The following is a 26,585-nucleotide window of genomic DNA, read 5'->3' as shown; positions in this document are numbered from 1 at the left end:
TAGGAAACCCTAAGGCTCTGAGCTTTGAGGGAGCTTTGCTTGTTGAGGAGCCTGAATCTTGACTGATCCTGCTCACACCTGGGTGTGACCCTCAGACCTCTGCTCAGCTGCCCCAAAGGAGGGCCCTACAGGTTCTTCTCCCATACTGTCCTGAGGTTTTCAAGATCATCATCAATTTAGCTTATAATTTCACAGCTACTCAGATTTTCCACACAGATAAACTACCAGGTTGTTGGATTACTGAAACAGCCTGGTTATTTTTAAATCGTGATCTTTAAATTTTGCTGTGAAAACAAATCACATCTGGCCAATTTTATTAAAATCCATGTTCAGATTCAGTAGGCCTGGGGTGGGGTCCAGGATTCTGTATTTCCAACAGGCTCCCAGTTGACAACTGTGCTGCTTATCCGAGGCCCTCACTCTGAGTAACAAGTGTAGAGCCAGAACCTCAGGTGCCCTCCCTTCCATCAGCAAGACCAGGGTTTCTCAGTACTTTGTAAAAAAAAAATAAAAAATGAACCACCTATTAATAATAGGACACTCATCAAAACTTACTCATCAGTCGGCCAGTTTCAGAGTCTCTTTCCATTTTCCAATCTGCGTATAACACTTCACCTTCCTAAAAAGATTGCAGGTTCCTGATGAGTACAATGGCCACTTAAGAGGCAAACCCCCCTCATATTCATGTGCTAAGACCGACTGTAACAAACACAAAGCAACAGGTCAATTTAATCAAATGATAATTTGGTACAATGGTGGGAAAAGGCTCAGATTGAGCTTTTGTTTGCACACAGTGACGTGGAGAACACAGGCCAGTTTGGAGATAATCTATGTACACAAGTTCCAACTGCCGGGTTTCCACAGTGTCTGTTGTCAACAGGAAATTGTCCCCATGGACTGGAAAGCTCTAGGAGGAGAGGGATCTCATTCAACTTACTCAGCGGCTTATTCTCGCATGTTACACGTTAGTACTAGATCAAAATTTGTGGGAACAGAGAGAAAGAGGGAATATGAGTTCATAATATGGCACCCATTACCACTTAAAGCTGAGAACAGGAGACATAAAGCTCCACCCAAGTGACATAATAAGCAATATAGATTCTAGTTCCACTTATGGCCACTTTTCAGGAGAGGGGAAGGCAGAGGGACCTGTTTAAGGAAGAGGCAGTTCCTTCCCTGGGAAAGAAGGAACCAGGGAACGGCAGAGGTTGGTGAGGTCTAGAAAAAAATTCAGTCTTACAGATGCAAAAACTGAGACTCTGAGAGGTTGAATGACTTACTCAAGGTCACCCAAACGCAGTCTCCTGATTTCAGTTTCCTCCACAGGATAATCAGAGAGCAACACAGAGAAGGTTTCATAGAAATAGAAGTTGAGAGGACTCGGAGGACAGGATGGAATAGTTTGAACCAGGTCAATAGATCTGTGTTGAGTGCCCACTACATGATCAGCCACGTAGTCGGAAACCTTCACTTCCTTCCCCATCCAGTTACCTGGTTCTCACAATCCCACTTCCCTCAGCCTCTGTGTGAACATTCTTGGCACCCCTTGGCCAGGTCCTTTTTTTTTTACACACTAGAATGTTTTATTCTGAAACAAGATTCTGGATTTTTTTTAAAGTTTCTTTATCTTTATTGTTGAAAATATTACAGATGTCCCCGTTTTACCCCCACTGATCCCCTCCACCCCACATCCACCTACCCCCAGGCCTTCCCCGGACCAATGTCTGTGCCCATGGGTTATGCTTATAAACATGTAAGTTCTTTGATTAATCTCTCCCTGCCCACTCCCCCCACCCCGCCTTCCCTCTGAGATCCCTCAGCCTGTTCCATGCTTCTGTGTCTCTGGATCCACTCTGTTCATCGGTTTATTTCGTTTGTTATAATCTATGTACAAGGACAGAGAATTTTGTCTGTTTTATTCACTGCTTTATTCCCTGGGCCAAGAACAGTGCCAGGCATACCTTAAATGCTCAAGGGTATCTGTTGAATGATGGAAAACGTTAATCACAAGCAGGGCAAGGGCTGGACAGGCAGGAGAGAATCTGGTGTACAAGAAGAATAAGAGAAAGAGCAGAGAGGCCGAGTGAGGGAGGGAGACTGCTGCAGACGGGGTCGGAGAGCAAGGAAGGGGCCAGATTATGCAGAATCTTACAGGCCACAGTGTGAGGAGTTCAGATTTGAATCCATGTTTTGCTGAGTCATCACTGGAGAATTTAAGCAGTGTTAAGCTTTAATCTCTTTAAAAATTTTTTTATTTATTGATTTGGGGGGGGGGGAGAGAAACATTGATTTGTTGTTCCACTTACTTATGACTCATAGGTTGATTCTTGTATGTGCCCTGGCCGGGGATCAAACCCCAAACCTTGTCTTACCGGGATGATGCCCTAACCCACTGAGCACCCCAGCCAGGGCTGTTTTAATTTCTGTTTTAAGATCCTACAGTTATTTATCTTTCTAAAGTGGTCATTTCCCTGCTTTAAAATTTTGGTGTACGCAGGGACAAAAGTTATATGATTCCACTTCCACGAGGAACCTAGAATAGTCAGATTCATAGAGACGGAAAGTACCATGCTGGCGCCCATGGCTGGGGCAGGAGGAGATGGTGAGCTCCTGCTTTCACGGGTCCCGAACTTCAGTTTGGGACAGCGAAAGAGTTCCGGTGATGAATGGTGCCAGTGGTTGCTCAAGGATATAAAAGTATCTGATGCCACTGACTTGTACACTTAAAAATGGTTAAGATAGTAAATTTTGTTATATTTTTTTTCAGAATTAAAAAAAAAATCTAAAAACTTTGGCGTGAAGCCCAAGTTATAAAACACATATCTATTTGGTAGTGCTCCGTTGCTTACCAAATGAAATTCAAATTACCTAACATGGCAGGAAAGGCCCTGGGGTTGGACCCCGACTGAGCACTCTAGGCAGAGCTTTTGCTCTTGCACCAAACTACTCCACATCTCCAGACAAACCTCCGTCTCTCGTAACTCCAACATACTGTCCAGGCTGATACTCCTGCAAAACATACTCTCACCCTGATCTTCCAGGTGCCTCCTGAACCTCCAAAGTCCAGCCAGCTCACAGATCACCTTCCCCCACCTCTTCCTTCCTGCCCTTTGGCCTCTGGACTGGGGTTGGTGTGCTCTCAGCGTATCTGCTCCGTAACTAGGCAGCGAGCACCCTGAGGACAGGGCCTGTGCTGTTGACTCATTTCTGATCCGGGGTCCAGCACTGTGCTTGGCAGGCAATACACTCCCGAGAGCTGGTGGAACTGCCTCATCCCCTCATGACACTAAAGTGTGAATGCAGATTGCATTTGGTGAGACTGAGCTATGGTGTCTTCCCACAGTGGTCTGATCTGGGGGAAAAGCCTTTTATTTCAGGAAAATAGAGTCAGGAATGAAAAGGCATCTCTGCTGCTGTATGACAGTAAGCCTCATTCCTTCATCTGTAAAATGGGAACAATAATATCATGCTTACAAGACTATTAAGATTAAATGAGATATAATTAGGAAAATACCTGGGACAGATCCTGCTATATAGAAAATGTCCAATAAATGTGAGCCTGCTTTGCTTATTATAGTAGATACTAAAAATGGCAGCCATTAGTGTTATTATACCCAGCTGTTATTTACCTTTTGAACTGAGTGAGCTTTTTTACTATCTTTCCTAGATGGTGCTGGCCTAACAAAACAATACATTTTCTTAGTAAATCTCTAACACTTAGCATAGTTTCTTCCATGTGATATAGGTGTTTGATAAAATTTGCAGGTCAATCAATACTGTTAGTAAAAAGGGTCACGCTTAGTTTTACCGATTTTTTCCACGTTTGTTCAGGAATATTTTAAATATGAACCTATGAGGCATTGAGGTTAAAAATTTTAAGTGCAAATAAGCATTTTAAAATATAAAAGAGGTATAAATATTATAAGCTTTCATAAAACAAACATGTATAATAGGGGTTATCATATATTTCAGTGTCATTAAAATATTAATTTTAAAAACAGGTAATTCCAACTCACCTCTGTTCCCACAAAGAACTTCGTGCAGAAGTCATCTACTGGCTTGAGCATATTGGCCAACCCACTCTCCAGGTTCTGGTACGGGTTCATGTCTCCAGCCTTTACAACCATGTTCTGAGCTAACGCTTTGATTTTCAGAGGAGTATGGGTAGAAGAAGCACATATTTATAGTGAATGATCTTTAAAAATATACTTAGTTTATATTTTCTGTCCATCGCCATCCATATCTGCCCCATTTCCTCCTCAGTGGGGTGGGTGAAAATCCAATCATTTTTAGACTTCTAATTCAGCAGTGGGATGTTTTTTCCCCCCCTTAACCAAAGCTTATGCAGGAGCCCTGTATGTAAAACTGATGGAAGCTGCATTGCTCTTTGAAGTATTACCTGGGTGGAAATGGGGAGATCTCTTTGCCTACCTTGTGTGTGTGTATGGGGGGGCTCTAAAAGTTTTCATGGTACACAGTTTGAAAATCACGTCTATGTATTTCCATCATTTCAAAATTATTTACAGTAAAAATTGGACACTAAATATATCCCCTGAGTTATAGTGCCCTTGATATTCTTAATAAGAGTTTCTAATGAGAAACTCATGTTATTTTGATTCAGTTGGCATCCTATAGAAAATTTTCAAACTATTCAAGATTAGCCTTTTAAGTGTAAAAAATTCTTTAACTTCTAGAAAATAAATCCATCTAAAATGTACCACTTGTTTGTCATTAGCACAGCATATATAACATTATTTGTTTTCTGATTGGCCTAGATTTATTATTTATGAATATCAATGATTGTACTATATTAGAGCTATAACTATACATGCAAACAGTAAAAGCACAGCTAATCTGTAAGCAGAAATTCAAATGTCATCCGTAACTATTTTCTTCTTAAAAGTATCTGATGTCATTTTTACTTAAAACAAAAATCTTTTTATGATCTAAAATTAGTAAATGTTATTTACTGAAACTTTGGCAAAGAGCAAAACGCATGAGAAAAATTACAAAACTTATCTATTATCATATCTAGCAGAGATAACCACTATTAAAATATTGGTATATTTTCCTCTAGTTATTTTTCTATGTGTGTGTGTGTATATATATATATATATATATATATATATATATATATATATATGCAGATTTTTAAAAATTGGGTATTTTAGTCCTATATTCTACTTTTCTATTTTTCAAAGCTATATCTTGGACACTTTCCCAGGTCACTTAATAGTTTTTGAATAATTAGGAATGTGATATTAAATTTCAGGGAAAGGTGGTAGGGAAAATATGCTCATAAAATCCTCCTCACCCCATCTCCTCAATATATCCTCATTTCCCATGGGTTATATCACCCATGGGAAAACAAAAAACAAACATAAAAACCAACTAACAAACATATAAATGAAAACTAAAATAGGAGAAGAAAACATCATATAGGAGAAGAAAAATACATGTATTGCATTTCAAAAAAATTTTAGCATAATTCTGGATGAAAGTAAAAAATAATTATCATTAGTAGGTTCATACCAACACTTCCATTGTCTGGAATCTATGTGTTCTGAGGGGCCCCTTTTCCCATTAGGTAAGACATTAAAAACAAGTATCCAAGTCAAGCGAACCATGGATCCAGGTCTTTAAAGAACTGTGTTACTGTCAGTCAACATTCAGAAATAACAAGGCACGTCCAAACACATTGTTCTTACTAAAAGACATTCATAATACAGTTAGCAAGAGCAACAAGGCATTTTGTATCCATTTAATATATAAAATTAAAGTCATTAAAATATTTATTTCAGATTCTTCAGTCTTATTTCAGTGTCTGTTTTTCTCTTTTTAAATAACATACATAAATATATTAGTAGGACCTCACTTATATGTGGAATCTAAAGAACAGTATAAATGAACAAACAAAACAGAAAAAGACTCATAGATAGAGAAAACAGACTGATGGTTGCAGGGGGAGGGTGAGGAGACTGGGTGGAAAAAGTGAAGGGATTGAGAAATACAGATTGGTAGTTGCAAAATACTGATGGGGATGTAAAGTACAGCATAGGAAATGCAGTCAATAATATTATAATAATTATATATGGTGCCAGGTGAGTACTAGAAATATCAGGGGAACACTTTGTAAAGTATATGATTCTCTAACCACTCTGCATACACCTGAAACTAATACAAAATAATATTGAATGTAAGCTGTAATTAAAAAACAATTGGAAAAAAGAAAAGAAAAAGAGTGTAAATCATGTTTAAAGTAAAACAAGCTATAAGGGGATTAGAGACCAAACCTAATAAAGCTGGCAAACAAATTGGAATATATATATATATATATATATATATATATATATGTATATGTTAGTAGAGTAGAACATGTATATATTTTTTAAATAAACATATGTTCATTGGGAATATGTGCTCATAATAGTTTCCCGAGGGGGTGCAACATGGGAAACTGTGGAGCCCTCTGATCTACACGGGAACACAAGAGCCTGGTCCCTGGTCACTGCAGGTGAGCACAGGAAGAGGCACAGGTGAGGTGCACTGTGAATGACAGCTATCCCGAGGGAGAGACCGGACATGGGGGGCCTGAGGACAGAGTCCCGGGCGACATGAATTCTGCTCTGGACAGACGGACTTTGAGGGAAAGGTTAGGTTCAAGCCCAGGAGGAGAGGGAGGCGGGAGAGGATTCTTGGCAGAGGCAGGAGAGTCGACCCGGTCGCCAAGGGAGGCCGCGGTGAGCCGGGTGCTGCAGCTGGAACCTGGGCTCGCTCGGCGACGGGACGGGGACAGGGCAGCGAGGCGACGGAGCCAGGCCAGGAGCCGGGGAGAAGCGAAGACGCGGCAGACAACTCACGAAAGCCCAGGAAGGGATTAGTCCACAGCCTGTCATGTGGTCGAGTCAAAGAGAGGTGGCCGAAGGAAAATGTTGCCATGGACTGCGTGCGCTCGGACTCGGCCCAGACAGCTTGGGTGCTTAGGAAATGCCGCCGCGCCCTCGCAGGGCACGGGCCCGCCAGCCAGGCGGCGGTGCCAACAGCAGCTGGCCCAGCGCCGCGCTCCAGTCAGCCCCCACAGCTCAAGGGGGTTAAACATCAGTCCTCCTCCGGGAGTGAGCCAGCTGAGGCTTAAGGAGCTTGGCCAAGGTCTCACACCTGGTGGCTCACATTGACTGCGAGTTGATGATGTGCTTGCTGTTCTTAGAGTTTTACATTATCAACTCATTTGACCTTCATAGTACTCTATGAGGCACTTATCTTTATTATTCACCCCACTCCACCCCCTCCTATCTTATCAAACAGTTTTTGTTTTTTTTTAAAAAAAGTAAAGCACAGGGTGGTAAAGTAATTTGACCTGGTCAAACAATAAATTGCATCTTAGGGATATAAACCCAAACCATTGACTCCAGAATCCACACCCTAGGCCGTTACACCACATTGCTGAGAAGACTGTAACGCGGGCTCTAAGGGAATCCCCAAAGAGGAATTCCAAAACCGTTTACAGCAAAGGCTGCCTCACTGGAATAAATACTGAAATAAGGAGGGCACCCTTATGGCCTAAAATGGCAGGCAAAGGGTGAGTGGCCTGTGGCCACTAGATGGCAACAGAGTTCCTGACCCTGACACCGAGACAGCGAGGCCTTGAGAAGAGCCTGCATTTGTGATTTATAGATGAAGAACATGAGTGTGTTTCAGTCAACAGGTCCAAGTCATCTTTCGACCACTTCAACAAAGGTGTATGGGTTGAGTTGAGATCGATTTTAAAGTCAATTATTATTTCTTTACTCAGTTTTATAGTGGTGCTGTAAAATATTAATTTTTCTATTATATTCAGATTGAGAATGGCAACTTTGTTTCTTAGTACTTCATAACCTATTTTGCTAGGCTTGAGGTATGTTCCATTCCACAGGATTATTCCTTGAGAACATATATATTCATTAAGTGGGCTTCATTAATTTTTTTTAATGTATTAAGTTCTCAAAAATACATGAATGTGCTCAGTAAATGCTTGTGAAACTGGACTAAAGTGAATTCTTTAAAATATTTTTGTGTGCAAAGGCAGTTTTAATGTGTTGGCTAGAGCTCTTACAACCATTATAAAGTTCCATGTTAGAGGGATTGACTTTTTGTACTCTTTTAACAAATTAGACTATTCTAGCAAGTAACCTTAGATGTATAAGCCACTAACACTCAAACTATATCAAATGCTTTTTTAATTAAAAAAAAAAGGCAGTTACCTTGTGTTTTTTCAAAGAGATGGTCTTTATTCAGACTTAACTTGGTTGGGCAGTGGTCTAAACTTGTTTCACCTTTAGACAGTCTTAGCTTTTGGGAGAACATACAAGACATATTATTTCCATATGTCCTTAAATTATCCTTGCTTTTCCCTTCCGCCCTCAGATTGTTTTCCACCTCCCTGTCTTTCTCCCTTCTCCATTCTCTCTCAGGTTTTTAGTTGCCTTTCCCCATGGAAAGCACCTAAACCACAGTTTCTAAAACCATGCTACTCAAGGGAACTTACCTGGGGGCTCATTTCCAAATCCCAGTCTTATGTGTTGCGTAATTTCTGAAAATGTTGTGTATTCTATTTCCTAACACATCCTTATTGGTTTTAATATAAAACAATGGCTCATTCTCCTGTTCCCTAAATCTTTCAGTTAAAGAATCTCCAGAAAGAGGTGCAGGAACCTTTCATGGTCAGGGCACCGCCGCGTCCCTTCCAGGGGAGACACGTGCCCCTGAGTTCCAGCAGAGGCCTGGGTCTGCCCCGGAATGGAAAACGGTCACATGTTACATTTTCCCCTCATGGCTCCCTGCCAGCCTTTCTCCATCAGGATGTTTGTCCACAAGCTGTACAATTATTCTCAGGTGAGTTTTTGTTTGCTTGTTTCTTTTTAAACTATTTCAAGCTTAGTGAATCCTAGCCCAGGAAATTTCTAACCTTCTCTTTCTAATTTCGAATCCCAGTTACTTCAGGAAAATTCTCACCCCTTCTCGCTCTCTCTTCTATTGGAAACAAATATAAAATAATGTAATTCTAGGGATACTTACAAATCAATTTTTTAAAAAAGTTTTACGTTTGGCATTAGACTTAGACATTCCAAAGAAGAGAGCCATCCATGTCAGCAGCCCATTCATACTTTCCACACACAACCCGCTACAGCCATTTCTTCCTTTTTCTAAAAAATTTTTACCTTTATTGTTGTAAGTATTACAGATGTCCCCTTTTCCCACCCCGCTGACTCCCTCCACCCTACTCCCACCCCCTCTCCAGGCTTCCACTGCACTGTTTAAAACTTGCTTTTTTTTTAATTAAAAAAAATTATTGATTTTTAGAGAGAAAGGGACAGAGAGAAAGAGACAGGGAGATTTGTTGTTCCACTTATTGGTGGATTCTTTGGTTGGTTCTTGTCTGTGTCCTGACCAGGGATCGAACCCACCACCAGGATGATGCTCCAACCAACTGAGCTACTTGGCCAGGGTACTAAATTAAAATTGCTTTTGTTGCAGCTCTGCTGCTCAAGATAAGTACAAGTAATTTCTCGTTCAATTACTTTTCAGTTTTGTTTGGTTATAGGTATTACAATACTGTTTCAACTATTGATATGCAAAATATCCAGAGTTTTGCCTACAACAGAGGTAAAATTAGCTTTTGGGGGCTAATCTGAGAACATATCCACCTTCAAGCAACTGATATGCAATTGAATAATTATTATGCAAACTATTTGTAAATTGTGGCTTGCTTACACGGGAGCAAATGTTAATTGCTAGTTCACGATAATTGTGATTTTGGCCTGATGAGGTCAGGCATCATAGTAACTCAATCAAGGAATTTATTGGATGAATGGGTACAGGAATTGTAAAGTCCTGTGTTAGCCTGAGCTGCTCTTCTTTTAGAGTGTATGTAGGTATGTCTATGCATATAAATTGTATAGTGTATGGAATAAATTCTATATTACTTACCTTAGAGAGAGGTTTCCAGGAGAGATCTAGATGCAAAAAAGTAGGTGGTATGTCACTAGGAACTTCAATATTTTCCTCTTTTTTTTTCTCTGTTGGTTGAGTGGTTGCATATTTCTGTTGTCTGATATCCCAAAAACATATTGTGCTTTAAAAAAAGTTTACATTTTATTTTTTTGTTAAGTAGAAGTAATAGGAGTAACCTCAGGACTGTTATTCTTGCTGCTACACATTAGCAACGTGACCATGGTTATATCTTAATATCTCTGAAAATAAGATTCTTATGAAATGGAATTATTTCTTATTTCCTATCTTAGAGAATTATACACTTCATAGGGTTACTTAATAACCATGCTGGTCTTTAGACTAATATTATCAAATATGAGAATTGAGTTAGTTAGGAGATTGACACAATCTTCTTTTTTTAACATAACAGCTTTTTAAAAATATAACTCATATACCCCCCCAAATTCATTCCTTTATTTATTTTTAAATTTATCTTTATTGTTGAAAGTATACAGATGTTCCCCCCATTAATCCCCTCCACCTTGCATCCGTTCCACCACCAGGCCTTGCCCACAATATTGTCTGTGTCCATGGGTTATGTATATGTGCATATAAGTTCTTTGATGAATCTCTCCCCACCCACTCCCTGACCTAGGCCTTCCCTCTGAGATGTGTCGGTCTGTTTCATGCTTCTGTGTCTCTGGTTTTATTTTGTTCATCCATTTAAAATGTACAATTCAATGGTTTTTAATGTATTCACAGAGTTTTGTAACCATCACCATATCTGTTTTAGAAGATTTTTATCACCTCCAAAAGAAATCCTGTACAGATTAGCAGTCACTCCCCATTCATATATACATAGTGGAAACACCACATATACAGATGGAGTTGGATTTAATGTGCTTTTTACATAGTAGGCATCCAATACATATTATTTCTCCTTCCTCATGGGTTATGAAAATCAGATGAGATAATGTATGTGAAAATTATTTTTAAGTTCCACACATATATAGTGTTATTTTTAGTGCAATTAACTTGGTAAAAAATATATAATAAAACTTGTACAGTACTGTAGTATAAAGGGTCTTTGTATTAATTACATAAAAACCACAAAAACTCTGTCATATTAGCTCCCTAATTTCTATCACTGAGGTTATGAGTAACCTGATTTAATACATTTAAGATATTATTAAAGATTTTGATGTATATGTATTTAGATAAATGGAAGGTAACTGAAGAGTAATAAAATTTGTATTCATTTATGTGAACTATTTAATTAATACTAATAATTTATTAATCTTAACAATGAATAAAGAGTTAAAATTAAATTAATCAAATTAATTTTGATAAAATTATTAAAAATAGTAATCATTTTTGTGTTGTAAAGACATAAATCTTTGGGAGAGTGCCACAAATGATGAAATAAGACCTATTTTAAAATATAAGTATAGCTGATTTAAAACTTTCAAAATTACATAGCTCTTCTTGAATCTCATATATGCCATTAACTTGTGAAATTGGTTATGCTAAATACATAAAATCAGTTGAACTTTCTGTATAGATCAGTCACACATTCTTAATTAATGGAACTTTATTTTATCTTATCCTAGTATATTATAAAACCTTTAGCATGGCTGAAATATAAAGGTTAGGACTGATGAGTTTTCCAGATAACTAAAAGTTAGCTTTTCCAAATGCATAAACTTTTTCTTTTTACTTTAACAACTTTTGAAGGAACTATTCTTAGAATATTTCTAAATTCAAGGACCATCATTATAAACAACAATCAAGGATCTATATCTTCAATATAGAACATGTAATATTTTTAGTCTGCTCAGTGTTTCTAAATGTTTTCCAAGGCTACTGAAGAGTGATGTAGCTCTGCATTTATAGTTTACAATCAACATTATACCATAAGCATTTCTCCATTAAAAAATAATATAATTTTAATTTTGGCATAATATTCTATATGGCCCTATAAATGGTGTGTTGCTTTTGCCTGGGGAATAATTACTGTCTCCCCACCATTTTTTAGCAAAAGCATTCTAAATGTTTGGAGGGAGCTGCTTCTTTCCTATCGGATACATTCAAGTTGGAACTGTCACTCAAGGTGCTCTGCCATTCCTTCCCTGGCCAAAGGGCTGAGTTCATAATAGAAGTTAATCAGGCTCTCTAGTGATACAAAGGTTGGGACTGATTCATTCATGATGAAGACGTTGGCCATTTATCCCTGCGACCCAAATCCCTGGGGCTCTTTCTGTGGCCTGAGTTAGCTCTTCATTTTATTCAGCAACATCATTATTTACTAGCTACAATATAGGACATAACTATATATATAACCACTATATACAGTGAGCTTTGCCTTCAGAGCCTTATTTCCTTTATCCATAAGTATTTTTCAGGGTTGTTGCAAATATAAAAAAGTTAACCTATTAAAGCACCTAGTAGAGTTTCAGCATAAACTTCCAATAAATGTATTTCCAGTAAATTTATTTTGTCTCTTTAAGCAAGCCATGGTCAATCTCTGTTGCTTGCAATCACAGAACCTTACCCAATACATGCCCACAGGATTACTCAGATCTCCCCCACCCCTTGCCCATGCTGATATTAATGATGCCTTTGGCTGCCACCCCATAGCTGCTGCTTCTGCTGTCAGAGTCTACGGCCTGAGGTGTCATTGTTTCTACTGGGATCAAAGCTACTTGGAATGGTAAAATTTTGCCAGTATTTGGATGCTAGATAATAGTGTATTACTCTTCATATTTCCTATTTCATTATGAATTTTGAGTTCTTATAAATTGGGAGATGCAATTTTCAAAGTAAATATTCTTCAACATAGTTACCAAATTGTTTATAAAAACATTTTTATAAATAGGCAGTAAAAATATAAAACTCTCACTTTTTAAAAGCTTTCCAAATTAAATATTGTACTCTTCATAATTGTGAGATAAAATTAAATGTAAACAATGCAAACTGCAAATTTACAAATATGAAAATGTTATACAACTTTGGATAATGTTATATAACTTTGGATAATGTTATACAACAGCATCCACCATGAAACCTCGTTAATTCTTTTTACAACATATTTCTCTCTATAAAAATAGTGCGGTGAAGGCCTGGGGAGGGGGCAGGAGGGGGTCAATGAAGGAAAAGAGGTGGCATCTGTAATACTTTCAACAATAAATATAAATAAAAATATATAAAAATAATTTTTTTTTTAACCAGCAACAATCTATAAAATTTTTTCCTTTAGTTATATAAGGTTTAATGACTACAATAAAAGTTATTTAAGGAACAGAAAGAGACAGTGATTTTAGAAACATCTAGGAAAGAGGAATATATTGTATGAAAACGTATTAGGCAGCATTTACGGTAAGGCATACCAATCTCCCGAGCAGGTGACAAGTTGACAGCATATCCCACTTCGATTCTCAAAGACGGAGCCCATTCTGTTAATCTATTTTTTTAAAAAATGCAGGAAGTAAATTCTGTGCACTTAGAACAGTAATGTCTTTTTACTCATAACTTTTTAAATTTTTAATTTTTTCTTCTTTGTTTTAATTTTTATTAAAAGGGTATAACACTATCACAGAAATTTGGAAAACAGAAGGTTTGAAAATCAAATGCAATTCTGTCACATACTTTCCAGTCTTTTCCCACAGAAACATTTTTGGGTAATTTTAATTAGTATGCATATAAATTTCTATCCCGAGATTATAATTCGAGTGCTTACCTGTGTACTCATGAGTCATTCTATTAGTTGATTAAGACATAGATGATGCGTCAGAATAACATTACCCATCATTATGAGGAATGTAGGCTCTGTTTTTCACTATTATTTGTGGAGTCAAACAAAGGAGCTTTTGAGATTGTTAAACAGGTAAAACCAACAGGGAGGAGGCTGAGTGTTAAATTCGACACCAACAGCATGTGGTGAATGTCGTGGCCCCTACATTTGTTCAGGAGACAGTGGCCCAGGTCTGCTGGCACACAGAGGATTCCAAGGAAGGTTAATGCTCCTCGGGGTCCTGGAAGGTCCAAAATTCCCGCCAGCTTGCTCTCAAATGAGGTGAAAGGTTTGGGGGCAACTTGTGAAGTTGCTGCTCTCAAATCAATGGGAAATATGACTTTCCCCAATTCTCTACCCTCCTGGCAAAAAGGCAGAGATGGGGCTTCCAGCAGCAAATAAACAGTGAAGTAGGGGGAGGAGGGAGGCTACAGGTGCTGCACTGCGAAGGCCTGTTGGCCTCACAGGAGCTGGGACCCTGGAAACCTGGCTGACACTGCTGTGGCTGATCCAGGTAAGGTCAGTAACAGCTGCCAACCTCTACTCACATCTGAGAAACAATCCAGACCCACATTGCTTCTCCTTCTAATGAGCTTCCCTGGTGTAGAAAGGGACTCCAGAGGTGTGCTTGCTCCGGGGTTTTATGTTTTATTTAAAAAATATTATAGAGCCCTGGCCAGATAGCTCAGTTGGTTAGAGCATCATCCCAATATGTCAAGGTTGTAGGTTCAATCCCTGGTCAGGGCACATACAAGAATCAACCAATGAATGCATGAATAAGTGGAACAACAAATCGATATTCCTCTCAAATCAATAAATAAAATTAAAAAGTATATATTATAGAGGTCCAGAAAATAGGTTTTAAAAATCAAATATAATTCCACCTTGTATTTCTTCCAATCTTCTTTTACGGATACATTTTGGTATGATTTGTCAGGGTGTGCATATGATTTTGTATCTTGAGACACAAATTGCATAATTTCTTTGTATGAATTACCAAAATATGAATTACTGGTCAAAAGTTTGAAAATTTGGATGCTTTAAGAACCACATTGAGCCTGGCTGGGCGTGGCTCAGCAGTTGAGCGTTGACCTAGGATCCAGGCAATCTTGGTTTTATTCCCGGTCAGGGCACATGCCCGGGTTTTGGGCTCGATCCCCAGTCGGGGGCCTGCAGGAGGCAGCCGATCAATGACTCTCTCATCATTGATGTTTCTCTCTCTCTCTCCCTCTCCTTTCCTCTCTCTGAAATCAATAAAGATATATTTAAAAAAAAAAGAAAAGAACCACATTTATTAACTGTATGGAACCACATTGATTAACTTTTATGTTGGAACCAACAGTGTTGGAGTTTATTGGTTGCACCATCTCATTGTTTCTAACACAGGGTATTATTTAAATTTTTCACTCAAAAATTAAATAGGTCCAAAATAGTACATTATTGTTGCTCTATTATTAATTTCTTTGATAGTAGAGAGGTTAAATGATTTTCATGTTTATACACTAATTGTTTTTCAGTCAGTATATGTCTTTTGCTTATTTACTGGAAATTCTGTACTTACCATATTTGGGACAAATATTTTCCTTCATTTTTTATTTGCTCTTTATTTTTTAATTGAGATATCTACATGTATGTTTCAAATTTCTTTTAAAATATATTAGTTTAGGAAACTATCTCCAATCCAGAAATATGATATTTTATTCTGACGTGTTGTAATTTTCCTGTGATGTTATTTTTATTTAAATTTATCATCACCTGAATTAATTTGTGTGTATGGTGTGAGTTGAAATGGAGTTCCTTCTCTTGGGTTGTAACTTCCATTACTATATGTTAAACTTTCATATCTAACAGAAACTATATCTGGGCTATTCATTTGGTGCATTTTAACTTTTTGAAATGTTGCTTTGCATAATCCATTTGAATACCTTAAAGTTCTAATCACTTTTCACAGCTCGAATTTTTCAGATATTCTTTTATATTCTCCCTTGTTAATTCTTCAAAGTACCACAGTAAACCTTTAGTGTCCCTGAGTGAGACATTTGGGGATCTCACCAGCTTCCAGATTCACAAAAATGACAGTTGAGTGCAGAAGTGCAGAGCCAGACTGCAGCGCTGATGCTGGGCAGTCGGCCGGGCTCGCTCGCTGTACAGCTCGTTTGGCCTCAGTTTCACGGTGCGCTCAGTTCAAGGCGGCCTTGGCAAAATTACACATTCCTGTATGTCACAGGTCTTCAGACTTCCCTGCTCCAAAGAGCTGACATTACAAATGTGAAATATGCAAAGACTAAGGGTGTAAAATATCTACATTCTGCTTTTACTTACCAAACCTTCTCCGCTATTGTATTATATCAATGTGGCAGCCCCTACATTTTCCAGCGCTTTTTAAACCATGGAGGTTGAAACATTGGCCTTACTCTCATCCCCAAGTCAGTTATGGGTCTGGTAACAGTGACACAACTGTTTGGTGCCTAATTCCTGGTAATTCCACATTTAAACGTAAATAGATTATTGACTTGAAATATCCTGTTTAAACAGCCTTCCGAACATTTTCAGTCCAGCAGAAGAAAACTACGAAGCCACTGAGACTCACCTCAAATGTGTCCGACAGCCAGTGTATATCTGTAATTACTTTCTTATGTCCACTTTCTATGGAGGAGACTGCACAGTGTCTGATATACATTGCTTCTTTATTATAGTCTGGTTCAAGGAGAAACATGGGCTGGGAAATTGTGAAAAGAAAGTTATGTGCTAACTTCAGAGAGCTGATGAAAGAACTCATGCTTTACTCATCCTACCAATTAAAATTAATGACTTGGAGAAATAGCAGTTCAAAGGAAAAACAGAAACTAGTATTTCCATGCATTATATATTTAGGTAATAAGATTATGTACTTTTCCCCCTTCAGTTTAGCCTAAGATTTTGTCTCTAAACTTAACAAAACTTGTTGACCCGCTCCCTAAAGAATCAACGAGGTCCTGTTCTTGAAGGAGTATTTCTTTGTGTGCCCGGAAGGCCACATCCCGTGGCTTCTCGGTGGGAGACCTGCTGATATTCAGGTGGAAGAGCTGCGGTGGAGGTGTGCAAATGGCGGGTAAGGGCTGAGTTGGGAGCTCAGGAAACTTTCCCCAGCCCTCTTGGCGTAATCCGCAGCTTCACAAAATCATAGTATATTTATTACCCCCTTCATTTTATGCAATGAGAAAATTGATGTTTACTGAGGTGGGGGAAATGTCCAGACTTACAGGACTGTGACCCAGAGCCTGGGAACATGGTCACCTGTCCAGTGCTCCTTCAACTACATCACTTTAGGAAACTTACCTGGCCCCTTCATTTCATTTAAAGACAATAACAACAACAGAAAGGCCTTAACAGCCCTGGCTGGTGTGGCCCAATGGTTAGGGTATTGGCCCCCACACAAAAGGGTCCTGGGCTCTATTACATGGCACATCCCTGGCTGCAGTTTCCACCCCCAGCCCCAGTCGGGGCGTGCGGGTCAACCAACCAACGAGTCTCTCTCACATCCATGTCCCCCTCCCCCCTCCCCCCTTCCTCCCCCCTCCCCCTTCCTCCCCCCTCCCCCCCCTCCCCCTCCCCCTCCCTCCCTCCCCCTCCCCCTCCCCCTCCCTCCCCCCTCCCCCCTCCCCCTCCCTCCCCCCTCCCCCCTCCCCCCTCCCCCCCTCCCCCCCTCCCCCCGTCCCTCCCTCCCTCTCTAAAAAGGAATGGAAAACATATCCTAGGGCGAGATTAACAAAAAAAAAAGAACTTAGCCTGGGATGCGCGCTGCCCGCCAGCTGCTCTGGTGGTTTTGATCAGGGGCCCCCATCAAAGTGCTTCAGAGCAATGTTCGAAGCGGACGGGAAGGTTTGGGGGATAGCTCCCCCCACTCCCCCTCCGCTGAGACTCTGTTCAACTTGGCAACTGTGTTATGTTCCTTTTGATACACTTCTGAATGGGGAAAAAAAAAAAAAAAACTTGCAAGAAAAAAATTAGAAAAAGCGGACCTTGAGCGTGGCTTTTTTGTTTCTGCTGCTGCCGGTCTTGATGTGCTCTATGCGCTCGGCCTGCGCGGTGATGTCCCACATGACAATCTGAAACAGGAACAAACGCTGTGAAATATTTTCAGGATTAAACATTTTTAAAAAAAAAAAAAAAAAGACACCTGTTCATATTGGTATGCACTTGGGTGAATCATCACCTTGAGGGATAACCAAAGTTAGCCTACATCTTAGGTGAGGCAGCAACTTTTAAAGCTAATGTAAAAAAAGAATGTTTTCTTCTCTATAAAAGCATTTCCAACACTTTGATTTTTGTGCTTGTGTTAATAAAATTTCTGAAATCCAGGGCAAGCACCCTGCAATTCCCCCTCGGGAAGGGTTGGCCTCCGCGGTGCAGGGGGGGCGCGGGGATGTGCTGTGGCTGTCGGGACAGCTGTTTTAGACCCAGGACGACACGGCGTGTTCTCCAGAATCAAATGCAAACACTCGATCGTCCAAAAGGTCTAGAAAACGGTGATTTCTGCTTAATTATGGCCAAGTCCAAATTTGCACATACACGAATGATCGTTTGTTGAAAAATCAGAATAAAGTAGAATTTGCAACACTAAATTAGATTAATTTTTAATGATTAAAGGCCATTTCAGTACACTAAAATGTTAACAAAGTGTCAGAATTACAGAATTATGAGTGGTTTTATTTTCATCATTTGCTTTTCTAAAAAAACCCGCTAAAACTAAAAGTTGCATTACCTTCCTAATGAGTAAAAAAGGCATTTCAGGACTTGCAGGGCTTGGAGGATGGTCTCCGGGTCGTCATTATGACCACCACTTATTGCTGGACAAGACCAAGGGAGACATTTTTGTTTCCCCGGATGCTTTTGTCCTGGGTATAAATGGGCATGGATGCTGCAGGCATTTCAATTTCAACCACAAGGAAGCTTTCCTGCTACACCAAAAAGATCGTGTACCCTTGTAACAGTCAAATTCACTGGGTCACAGTGAATTTAAACTTTGGCTATAAAATAGCTTTACAATTTTTGTTTGTCTTTATTGGAGAAACAGGCAATTGGAGGGTAGAATCTAAATTTTATATAAATTAGATAACAAAGGAAAAAATAACCAAAAAACCAAACATGCTATCAAATTATTCACACATAAATTCAATGATATATGTATGTTTTCCAGTGAATTTCTGTTTAAATTCTGTATTACCTCCTAACCCCTACATCTAGGAAACTTTTAAGAGGCCTCATGACCAAGAGCTATTAATGCTTGTGGGTTTTGTTCTTTGAAATCTGGTTCAATGTGTGATTCTGTCTCAGCAATACAAGTAGATTTGGCCCATTTTTCCCCCAATCAAAATGTATTATAGAATGTCGTCTAAATTAGTAAGTAGCTGAAAAAAATCCATACCTACCTGCCCATTTAGGCAGCCTCCAGCAATAATATTAGGGTCACTCGGACAGAACTTGAAGCAGAAAATGTCATCTGGGCTCTCAAGCATTAACTAAAGAAAACCCCACAAATTCAAGAGAGTGAGAAAACCTATTAAGGTCATGGCTAAAAAATAATATTAAGACAGTCAAAAGTCTAATTTTATAGCTATGTATAAGAAACATGCACAGAGAGTCCATTCCCAGAATTCTGCCTCTGAATTAGAAGCTGCTTTTGTTAAATTTTATTGTGGGCATTAGCCATATGTATGAGAGCAGGTCTGCTTTCAAGGGGACCATTTGTGCCCTCCCCCGTATCCCATGGGCCATTGTTAGGACAAACATCTTATAATTTTTCATAAACAAATGGACAGGTAAATCAGTGTTTTTGAAAAGAAAATGTGAAAAGTAAGCCCTGGGAAGGCAGGATAGTCGTCTGTTTTGTTCCCTGCTGTGTACCTTGCCTGGCACATAGTGAGCACGCAAAAATAAAATATGTTGTATAAGAGAAGATGAAGGTATTGCCAGTGATACTATTTCAAATTTTAAAATAATACAGAAGCCATGAGGTAAACAAATTCAAGTGCTTGCAGGGTAGGGAGGAAGCTTTCTGCAAGGAATACACCAGTGTGAAGGAATTGGCATGCTAACCAATAGGTGGCGCTACTGGGTTACCACTAAGCAAAACACTTGCACTATTACTGTTCTTCTATAAACATGCCTACCAAAAATATATGCCCCAAGGCCATTGGTTTGCCATCACTGAGCTAAAGATTGCAAACTAGAATTAGAGTTAATTATCTTGGTTAATTTGGTACCTGTAGATTCTACAGAAACTTCTACTTTTGAAAATAAAATCTTTTAATACTCTCCTATGGTTTTTATTAGAACATAATTTCTTTAAGAAATTATTTGTCTTTTCGAAGCTATTCTTCGAAATAGAGGAAAAGAGAGTCTTTCCTCTTGCTTTGTGCCTGGAAGTTCAGGCACACTCCCAAGTCACGTAGTAGAGAGTAGTTCTACACTACTAGGAAATAATAGAAAACCCCATGGAGAGAATGGGGCCATTTTTGTGGTAAGTAGGCTGATAAGAAATAACTAGAGAGTTGTCATTTTGATCTCTGAGTCCATAATAATTAAAGTATCTAGACTCTATTACAAAAACTCTTTACAGGAGACCAAGGAAGAAGAAAGAAGGGGAGGCTAGGGTCTATTAGGGAAAGCCTTAATCATACAATACTTTATAGAAACAAATTATTATTATGCTTAAGTACATTGAAAAAAACTTCATCTAACCCTATAAAGTGCCCTCCCCTAAGCAGAACGCTTCCTGAGCAGATATTAGAAATGCAACGCCATGGGGCAAACAGCCTTCAGCCTTTTTAAATTTGCATTGCTGTGTGTTTTGGTTTGGCTTTAAAAAATAGTATTTACAATTTTGGAGATTTCACACAAAATTTCCAATTGCTGGGTTCTCTTGAGAAGTGGAATCACTTGGCAATAACAGGCCTGAAGAGTAGCTGTCCCCACAGGTGGCTGTGCACTCTCTAGGGCCACAGTCCCCGTGGCTCTCATCACACTCCTACACACTCATCTTTACTCATTACCACCACCTACTGGTGATCCTTGGAATTGAGGGAATTCCTGTGAAATTAAAATCTACTTGCATTTGAACAATTAGTATTTAAATAAAGACTATAAAAGAGTTTGCACTTTAAAATCAGTTGAATGTTCCTCTTACAATCTTTTATTTTTATTTTTGTTTTTATTTTTATTATTTTAATTTTTATTCTTTAAAATCCTCACCCAAGAATATGTTTTTATTGATTTTAGACAGAGGAGCAGGAAGAGGGAGAGAGAGAGAAAGAAATATCAGTTGGTTGCCTCCCCGCACCCTGACCTACTGGGAGCAAACCTACAACCTGTAGGTATGTGCCCTGATTGGGGATCAACGCTCCAACCAACTGTGCCACATTGGCCAGGGCTTTTTTTTTTTTTTTTTTTAAATAACATCTTGATTTGTTCAGTGAACCTTCTCAATAAACTTCAGTATAAACTTTTGTTTTGCTCAAATTAAATGATCACAAATTCAGAAACAAAGAAAGCCTGACTTTATAAGGATTTAGAGCATTTAGTGATTATAAAGGACTTTGCAATTAAAACTGCTAAAAGAGACACATGAAAGTAACATTTGAAATTTTTAGACTATGTGGAAGGCTCTTCTTCATTACCTGAGGATGTATGGGATCGGAGAAACTCCAGAAAAGAATCAGGGACGGCTGCAGCAATAATTTACCAGAAAAGTGAACTCTGTCTTCCAAGGAGAGTCGCACGGCCACTGACACAGCTATCAGCCCTGATTGAAACACAGTTAAAATGAAGACCTGCAGCAACTGTACATGGTGAAGCATTTGTAGGTTTTGCTTTTCTACATAGTCATTGTTCATTTCTCTTTGGATGAAACTTGAGTAAAAATATTCTATAGGAGACGAAGAGTTTTCTTAGAGCTCCATGTGGTTGCTAGCAGCTATGCATCGCTTAATTAGCACTTGAAATGTGCCTGGTCCAAATTGAGATGCACTGGTAGTCTAAAATAAATACTGGACTTTAAAGAATTAGTAAGAAAAAAAGTTTTTTTGTGGGGGAGAAAGAGGGGAGGAAGAATGAAAGCAAAGACCTCTCTCTCTGAAGTCCCACCGTCTCACAGTCCTACCTCCCTTGACTGCTTAGAGCTTTGAAGGAGGTGCAGCTGCTCTGTTGTCTGGTAATCAGAGAGGCAGTGGGTCCAGGGGGGTAAAACTGGCCTTGGGCATCCAACAGGCCTGAGTCAAATCCAGATTCGGTGTCACACCAGCTGGGTGACCCGAGCCAGTCACCTCCCTTGTAAAGTAGTGGTCACAGTGGGTATCCCAGAGTGGCCAGGAGGCCACGCACGACTGAGAGAAGGTATGGAAAGGGAGTGCTTAGCGGGTGCCTGGCACTCAGCAAGTGGAAGTTGTCGTATTGAACTTGAGCTAATTTTCAAATTTTTCTTAATTCTCACCTGAGGTTATTTTCTCCACCGATTTTTAGAGATAGTGGAAGGGAGAGAGGAGGGGGGAGAGAGAGAAACATCGACGTGAGAGAGACATTGGTTGCCTCCTGCACTCGCCTTGACCAGGACTGGGGATCAAACGTGCAACCAAGGTATGTGCCCTTGACCGGGAATTGAACCTGCAACCCTTTGGTCCGCAGGCCGACGCTCTAACCACTGAGCAAACCGGCCAGGGCTAACACATAAAAGCAACAGACTGTTTCAATGTCATCACAAAGGGAATCTCAGTCTTTTCCATCTCACCATAGATATCCGGATGCCACGAGACACAGGTGATCATTTTCTCTGTTAGGGTGTGAAGGTCGGTAAAGGACTGGTACTCCTTCAGGTGGGTATTGGTCTTGTCCCCAAAGGTGCTCTCTTCTTCTGCTAGGTTTTTCCAGTCATCAATGAATGTGTTTGTGATTTCATTTTGTTGTAGGGCTATTTCAACACTATTTTGTAAAAAAGAAAATAAGAGCAGTTGAAGACAATTGGATTTTAGTATTCAATGACATGCTTTTAGTAGCTCTTCCTGCTTCATTTGTACCGAAAGAAAAATATATTCTCAATTATATTTGGTAACTAGGGATTAACCCCGTGTGAAATAAATGATGTAAGAGCTGAAGAGAAAAAAACTCACGGCAGTGTGCTGCTCAGAGTTTCTAAGAACTTGCTGTTCAGCTTCCGGGATGTGGTTAGCTGGCGCCCCCCAGCACCTTCAGCACCTGCCTGGGCTCCCAGGCCAACGAACGTGGAAGCTGTGGGGACACCAGGGCCCGCCAGCTCTGCCTCCAGCACGACTCCTCCAACGGGCCTCCTCACTCGGCAGCTCCCTGCTGGGCTGGCTGAGACCACCTGAAGCCCTCCTCCCTGATCCGCCTTCCCCTTTCATTTTTTATCCACGGCGTACCCCTCAGTAAACCTTCACTTTGACTTGGTCTTATTTTGCTTCCTGAAAATCCCAAACTGACAGAAAAGGCAATTTTCTTAGCTATATTCAGCACCAAATAATCATGTGTACTAATTATTATACTAATATATTCATAGGATTATGTGTGTGTGTGTAATTCAAAACAACAAATTAGAGATTCTTAAGGGGAGATTTAGAATTTAGGTGAGTGTGAGTGTGTGTGTGTGTGTGTGTGGTGGTAGTGGTTTTAGTTGCGGCAAAGTCTGGGAGGAACTAATGTGTTTAATTCCGTTACTGAACCTCCTGCAATGCATGACAGTCCCTAAAATGGAGAATTATCCTGCTAAAAGTGCTACTATTGCTTCTTTAGAAAGCCATTTGAGTGCTAGGCTCATCTCTTAATGTTCTAAGGTCCCTGGTTTGACAGGCTCAGGTCTTAAGTTTCTATAAGTTACTTTAAAGTAACAGCTATAAGTTACTGTAAGTTACTATAAAACTCAGCTCACCCCCAGGGCCTCTAGGAGGTTTCCCACAAGTAGAATGCCACCCAAGGTTTTATCCTAATGATTTAAAGTCCAAATGCTTGGTGTTTTAATGAGTGTGGTAAGCTGAGAGAGTGGATCTGAATTATGAATTTCCTAGAATAAGGAAAAAACCTCACTTTATTTAGACAATTATATACAAGCACTAAATATAATATATACACCTCAAAATGTAAAGCAGCAAGGGTACCATTTAACACCTGTTACTGAGCATTAGCACCACCATTCACCGCTTAACTGAATACTCTTTGGGTTAAATTCTTCTCCTACTTCATCTTTCAAACTAGAAGCATTTCCTGGGACCATCAGGATCAGCATGACCTGGAACTGTCAGAAAGGCAGAGTCATGCCCCCCAGCGTGGCTCAGCGGGGGAGCAGCCACCTGGGACCCAGGCGATCGGGGTTCGATTCCCAGTCAGGGCCCGTGCTGGGTTGCGGGCTCGATGCCCAGCAGGGGGCGTGCAGGAGGCAGCCGATCAATGACTCTCATCATTGACGTTTCTATGTTTCTCTCGCTTCCTTACTCTCTCTGAAATCAATAAAAATATATTTAAAAAAGAAAAAAAAAATGCAGAGTCATGGCTTCCGCCCAGACCTACTGATTCAGAACCTGCTTTTTTTTTTTAACAAGATGCGCAGGTGGCTCCTAGGCGCGTGAAAATGTGAGTAACTGTGTGTAGGGTGGGTTCGCACCCGGGAACTTCAAGGTTAACCCGTTTCAAGTAGAGGCATTTGCTAACATGTCAAAGCCTTCTTTCTTTCCGTTTCAGCCAGAATGAGAAAGGAATTCCAGGGTAGAAGTTAAAGGCCGGGCCTCTGCTCTGGCTCCCGGCGCCTCCCTCTGGGGCTGCGGGGGAAGCAGTTCACCGGGAGGGCGCGGAGGCGGCGGGGCTCCTCGGGCTCCCTGTTTCTTGGTTTCCCTGCGCTCTACCACTCGGTTACTGCGCACGATGAATTGGAGGCTGGCAAAACCCACTGTTATTTCATTTTATTTTTTAAAAATGTCTATTGATTACAGAGAGAGGAAGCGAGAGGGAGAGACAGAACATCAGTGATGAGGGTCATTGATCGGCTGCCTCCCGCGCGCCCCCTGCTGGGGATGGAGCAGGCTACACGGGCATGTGCCCTGCCCGGGAATCCAACCGCGATCTCCTGGATCCTAAGTGGATGCTCAACTGCTGGGCCATGCCTGCCCGGCTCACTGTTGTTATTTTTTTTAACCCCCAAATGAAAGTTTCTTAGTTGCTTTGAGAATCCCCTGGAAGTTTCTCTCTCTCCTCTAACATAATTTCCATCTTTTTTCAAATCACGCTTCCCTTAGGTTCATTCTGGATAAAATTCCATGAAAAAGAATTCATTTCTGAAAGGGCTCTCTTCCGGAACAAAACTACGCTTATATTAATTTTTTAAAAATATAAATAAGACTTAAACAGTTTCAGAGTGGGAAGAATGACAGTGGTATAAACAGGGGTTTCTTATTTATTCTTGGCAGGTGCTATTTTAATTCCTGTGCCAATTTCCTCTTCCTTCTTACGGTTCTGGCTTCTCCTTCCCACATCTCAGGGAAGGAATTATATACCCCCCTCTTTATAAGCATGGCAACTGAAAGGGAAGAACAAAACTCCACGACTAGAGAATACACAATATGGATAATTGAGAATTGGCTCTAGGCCATTTATTCCCTTGAAACGGATTATACAGGGGCAGAGTTCTCATTTTTTAATACTCTTAGCAGGAAAATTTAAATACTTCATTTTGATAAGCGGAAAAAGAAACCTTAGGTTTTCTTGTTTCTTTCTCTTTGCCCACATAGGAAAAAACTATAGCATACTTCCTGTGAGTGGCAAATAATTAATGCACTCTCTGAATCATTGATGAATTTTGGAACCAGATTCTCCCTAGGTATACGTAATTTTCAGAACACTTAATCCAGTCTGAAAGAACTAATGATGTTTTCTTAAAAATATAAAAGCTTAACTCGGGCTATCTGTGAACTAGACCACCACATTTTTTAATTTTGGAAAAAAATGGAAACCAACCTATTGAGCAGACCTTTCCGTCATTGGTTCCGCTTCTTTGAACTCTGGTATCAACCAGATGAGAACTTGTCCAGCCCTTTCTCTCTTAGAAGCCCCGAGGCTCTGCCCAGGGTCCCAGTACCGCTGAAAAGGCATTTTGAAGACACCTCTCTTTCAGAGCCAATGAGAGTGGCAGCAACACAGGAATTAAGAGTAAGGATGACATACCCAAGAAGGACCTCTAAGTTGAATTCAGGTTCTTATTTACAAAGAAATTTTTGTAAATTCCTGTCACCATCGTTGTAATGATCATCCTCAACATCCACAGCAGCCTCATCTTTGTAATCCTACAAAAGTCAGGGAAGCTCAGCCGGTGTGGCTCAGTGGTTGAGTATCACACACCAGGAAGTTGCGGGTTCGATTCCCAGTCAGGGCACATGCCCAGGTTTCAGGCTCGATCCCCAGCAGGGGGTGTGCAGAAGGCAGCTGGTCGGTGTTGCTGTTTCTGTTTCTCTCCTATCAATGTTTCTGTCTCCCTCTCCCTTCCTCTCTCTCTAAAATCAATTAAAGAGATTTAAAAAAAAAAAAAGGAATAATAAAAAAGAAAAAAAAAGCTAATGAAGCTAAAAAGGGGAGTGAGGAGTGGAGAAAAAAACACATCAAAGAAACCATGGCAAATAAATGTTAATTTGCTGTTAGGAAAACATGCTCACTGTATACACCTCCCGAGCTGACACTGTTTGGTGAGGCCACAGCTTCTGAGGCCTAGGGTGTTGCTTAGCAGCAGAGGGACAGACAGACTGAGAATGTGTAGAAAGCGCCGGCGCTCCTGCATACCTGAGAGCCCTCCTCA

General features: G+C 40.0%; 1 protein-coding gene across 3 annotated transcripts in view; it reads right to left on the bottom strand.

Moving 5' to 3' along the window:
- Window positions 1–26,585, bottom strand: part of DNAI3 (dynein axonemal intermediate chain 3) — a 56,747-nt gene that overhangs the window by 11,659 nt on the left and 18,503 nt on the right. Inside the window, exons 8-17 of one of the 3 annotated variants that reach the window (XM_016220625.2) lie at window positions 22,524–22,714; window positions 21,418–21,542; window positions 19,171–19,260; window positions 17,761–17,847; window positions 16,350–16,478; window positions 13,356–13,429; window positions 9,967–10,111; window positions 8,235–8,328; window positions 4,017–4,141; window positions 556–619 (exon numbers count right to left, since the gene is read on the bottom strand). In XM_016220625.2, coding sequence (XP_016076111.2) covers window positions 556–619; window positions 4,017–4,141; window positions 8,235–8,328; window positions 9,967–10,111; window positions 13,356–13,429; window positions 16,350–16,478; window positions 17,761–17,847; window positions 19,171–19,260; window positions 21,418–21,542; window positions 22,524–22,714 — 1,124 coding nt within the window. Of the gene's footprint in view, window positions 1–555; window positions 620–4,016; window positions 4,142–8,234; window positions 8,359–9,966; window positions 10,112–13,355; window positions 13,430–16,349; window positions 16,479–17,760; window positions 17,848–19,170; window positions 19,261–21,417; window positions 21,543–22,523; window positions 22,715–26,585 lie in introns of those variants that run through there. The other 2 variants (XM_087820013.1, XR_015714989.1) reach the window with 2 other exon arrangements.

The sequence above is a fragment of the Miniopterus natalensis genome, chromosome 9 (assembly GCF_054644295.1).
Source record: "Miniopterus natalensis isolate mMinNat1 chromosome 9, mMinNat1.hap1, whole genome shotgun sequence".
NCBI classification, from domain to species: Eukaryota; Metazoa; Chordata; class Mammalia; order Chiroptera; family Miniopteridae; genus Miniopterus; species Miniopterus natalensis.
The sequence above is the reverse complement of the archived record's forward strand: the minus strand, read 5'-3'. Positions and strand labels throughout refer to the sequence as shown.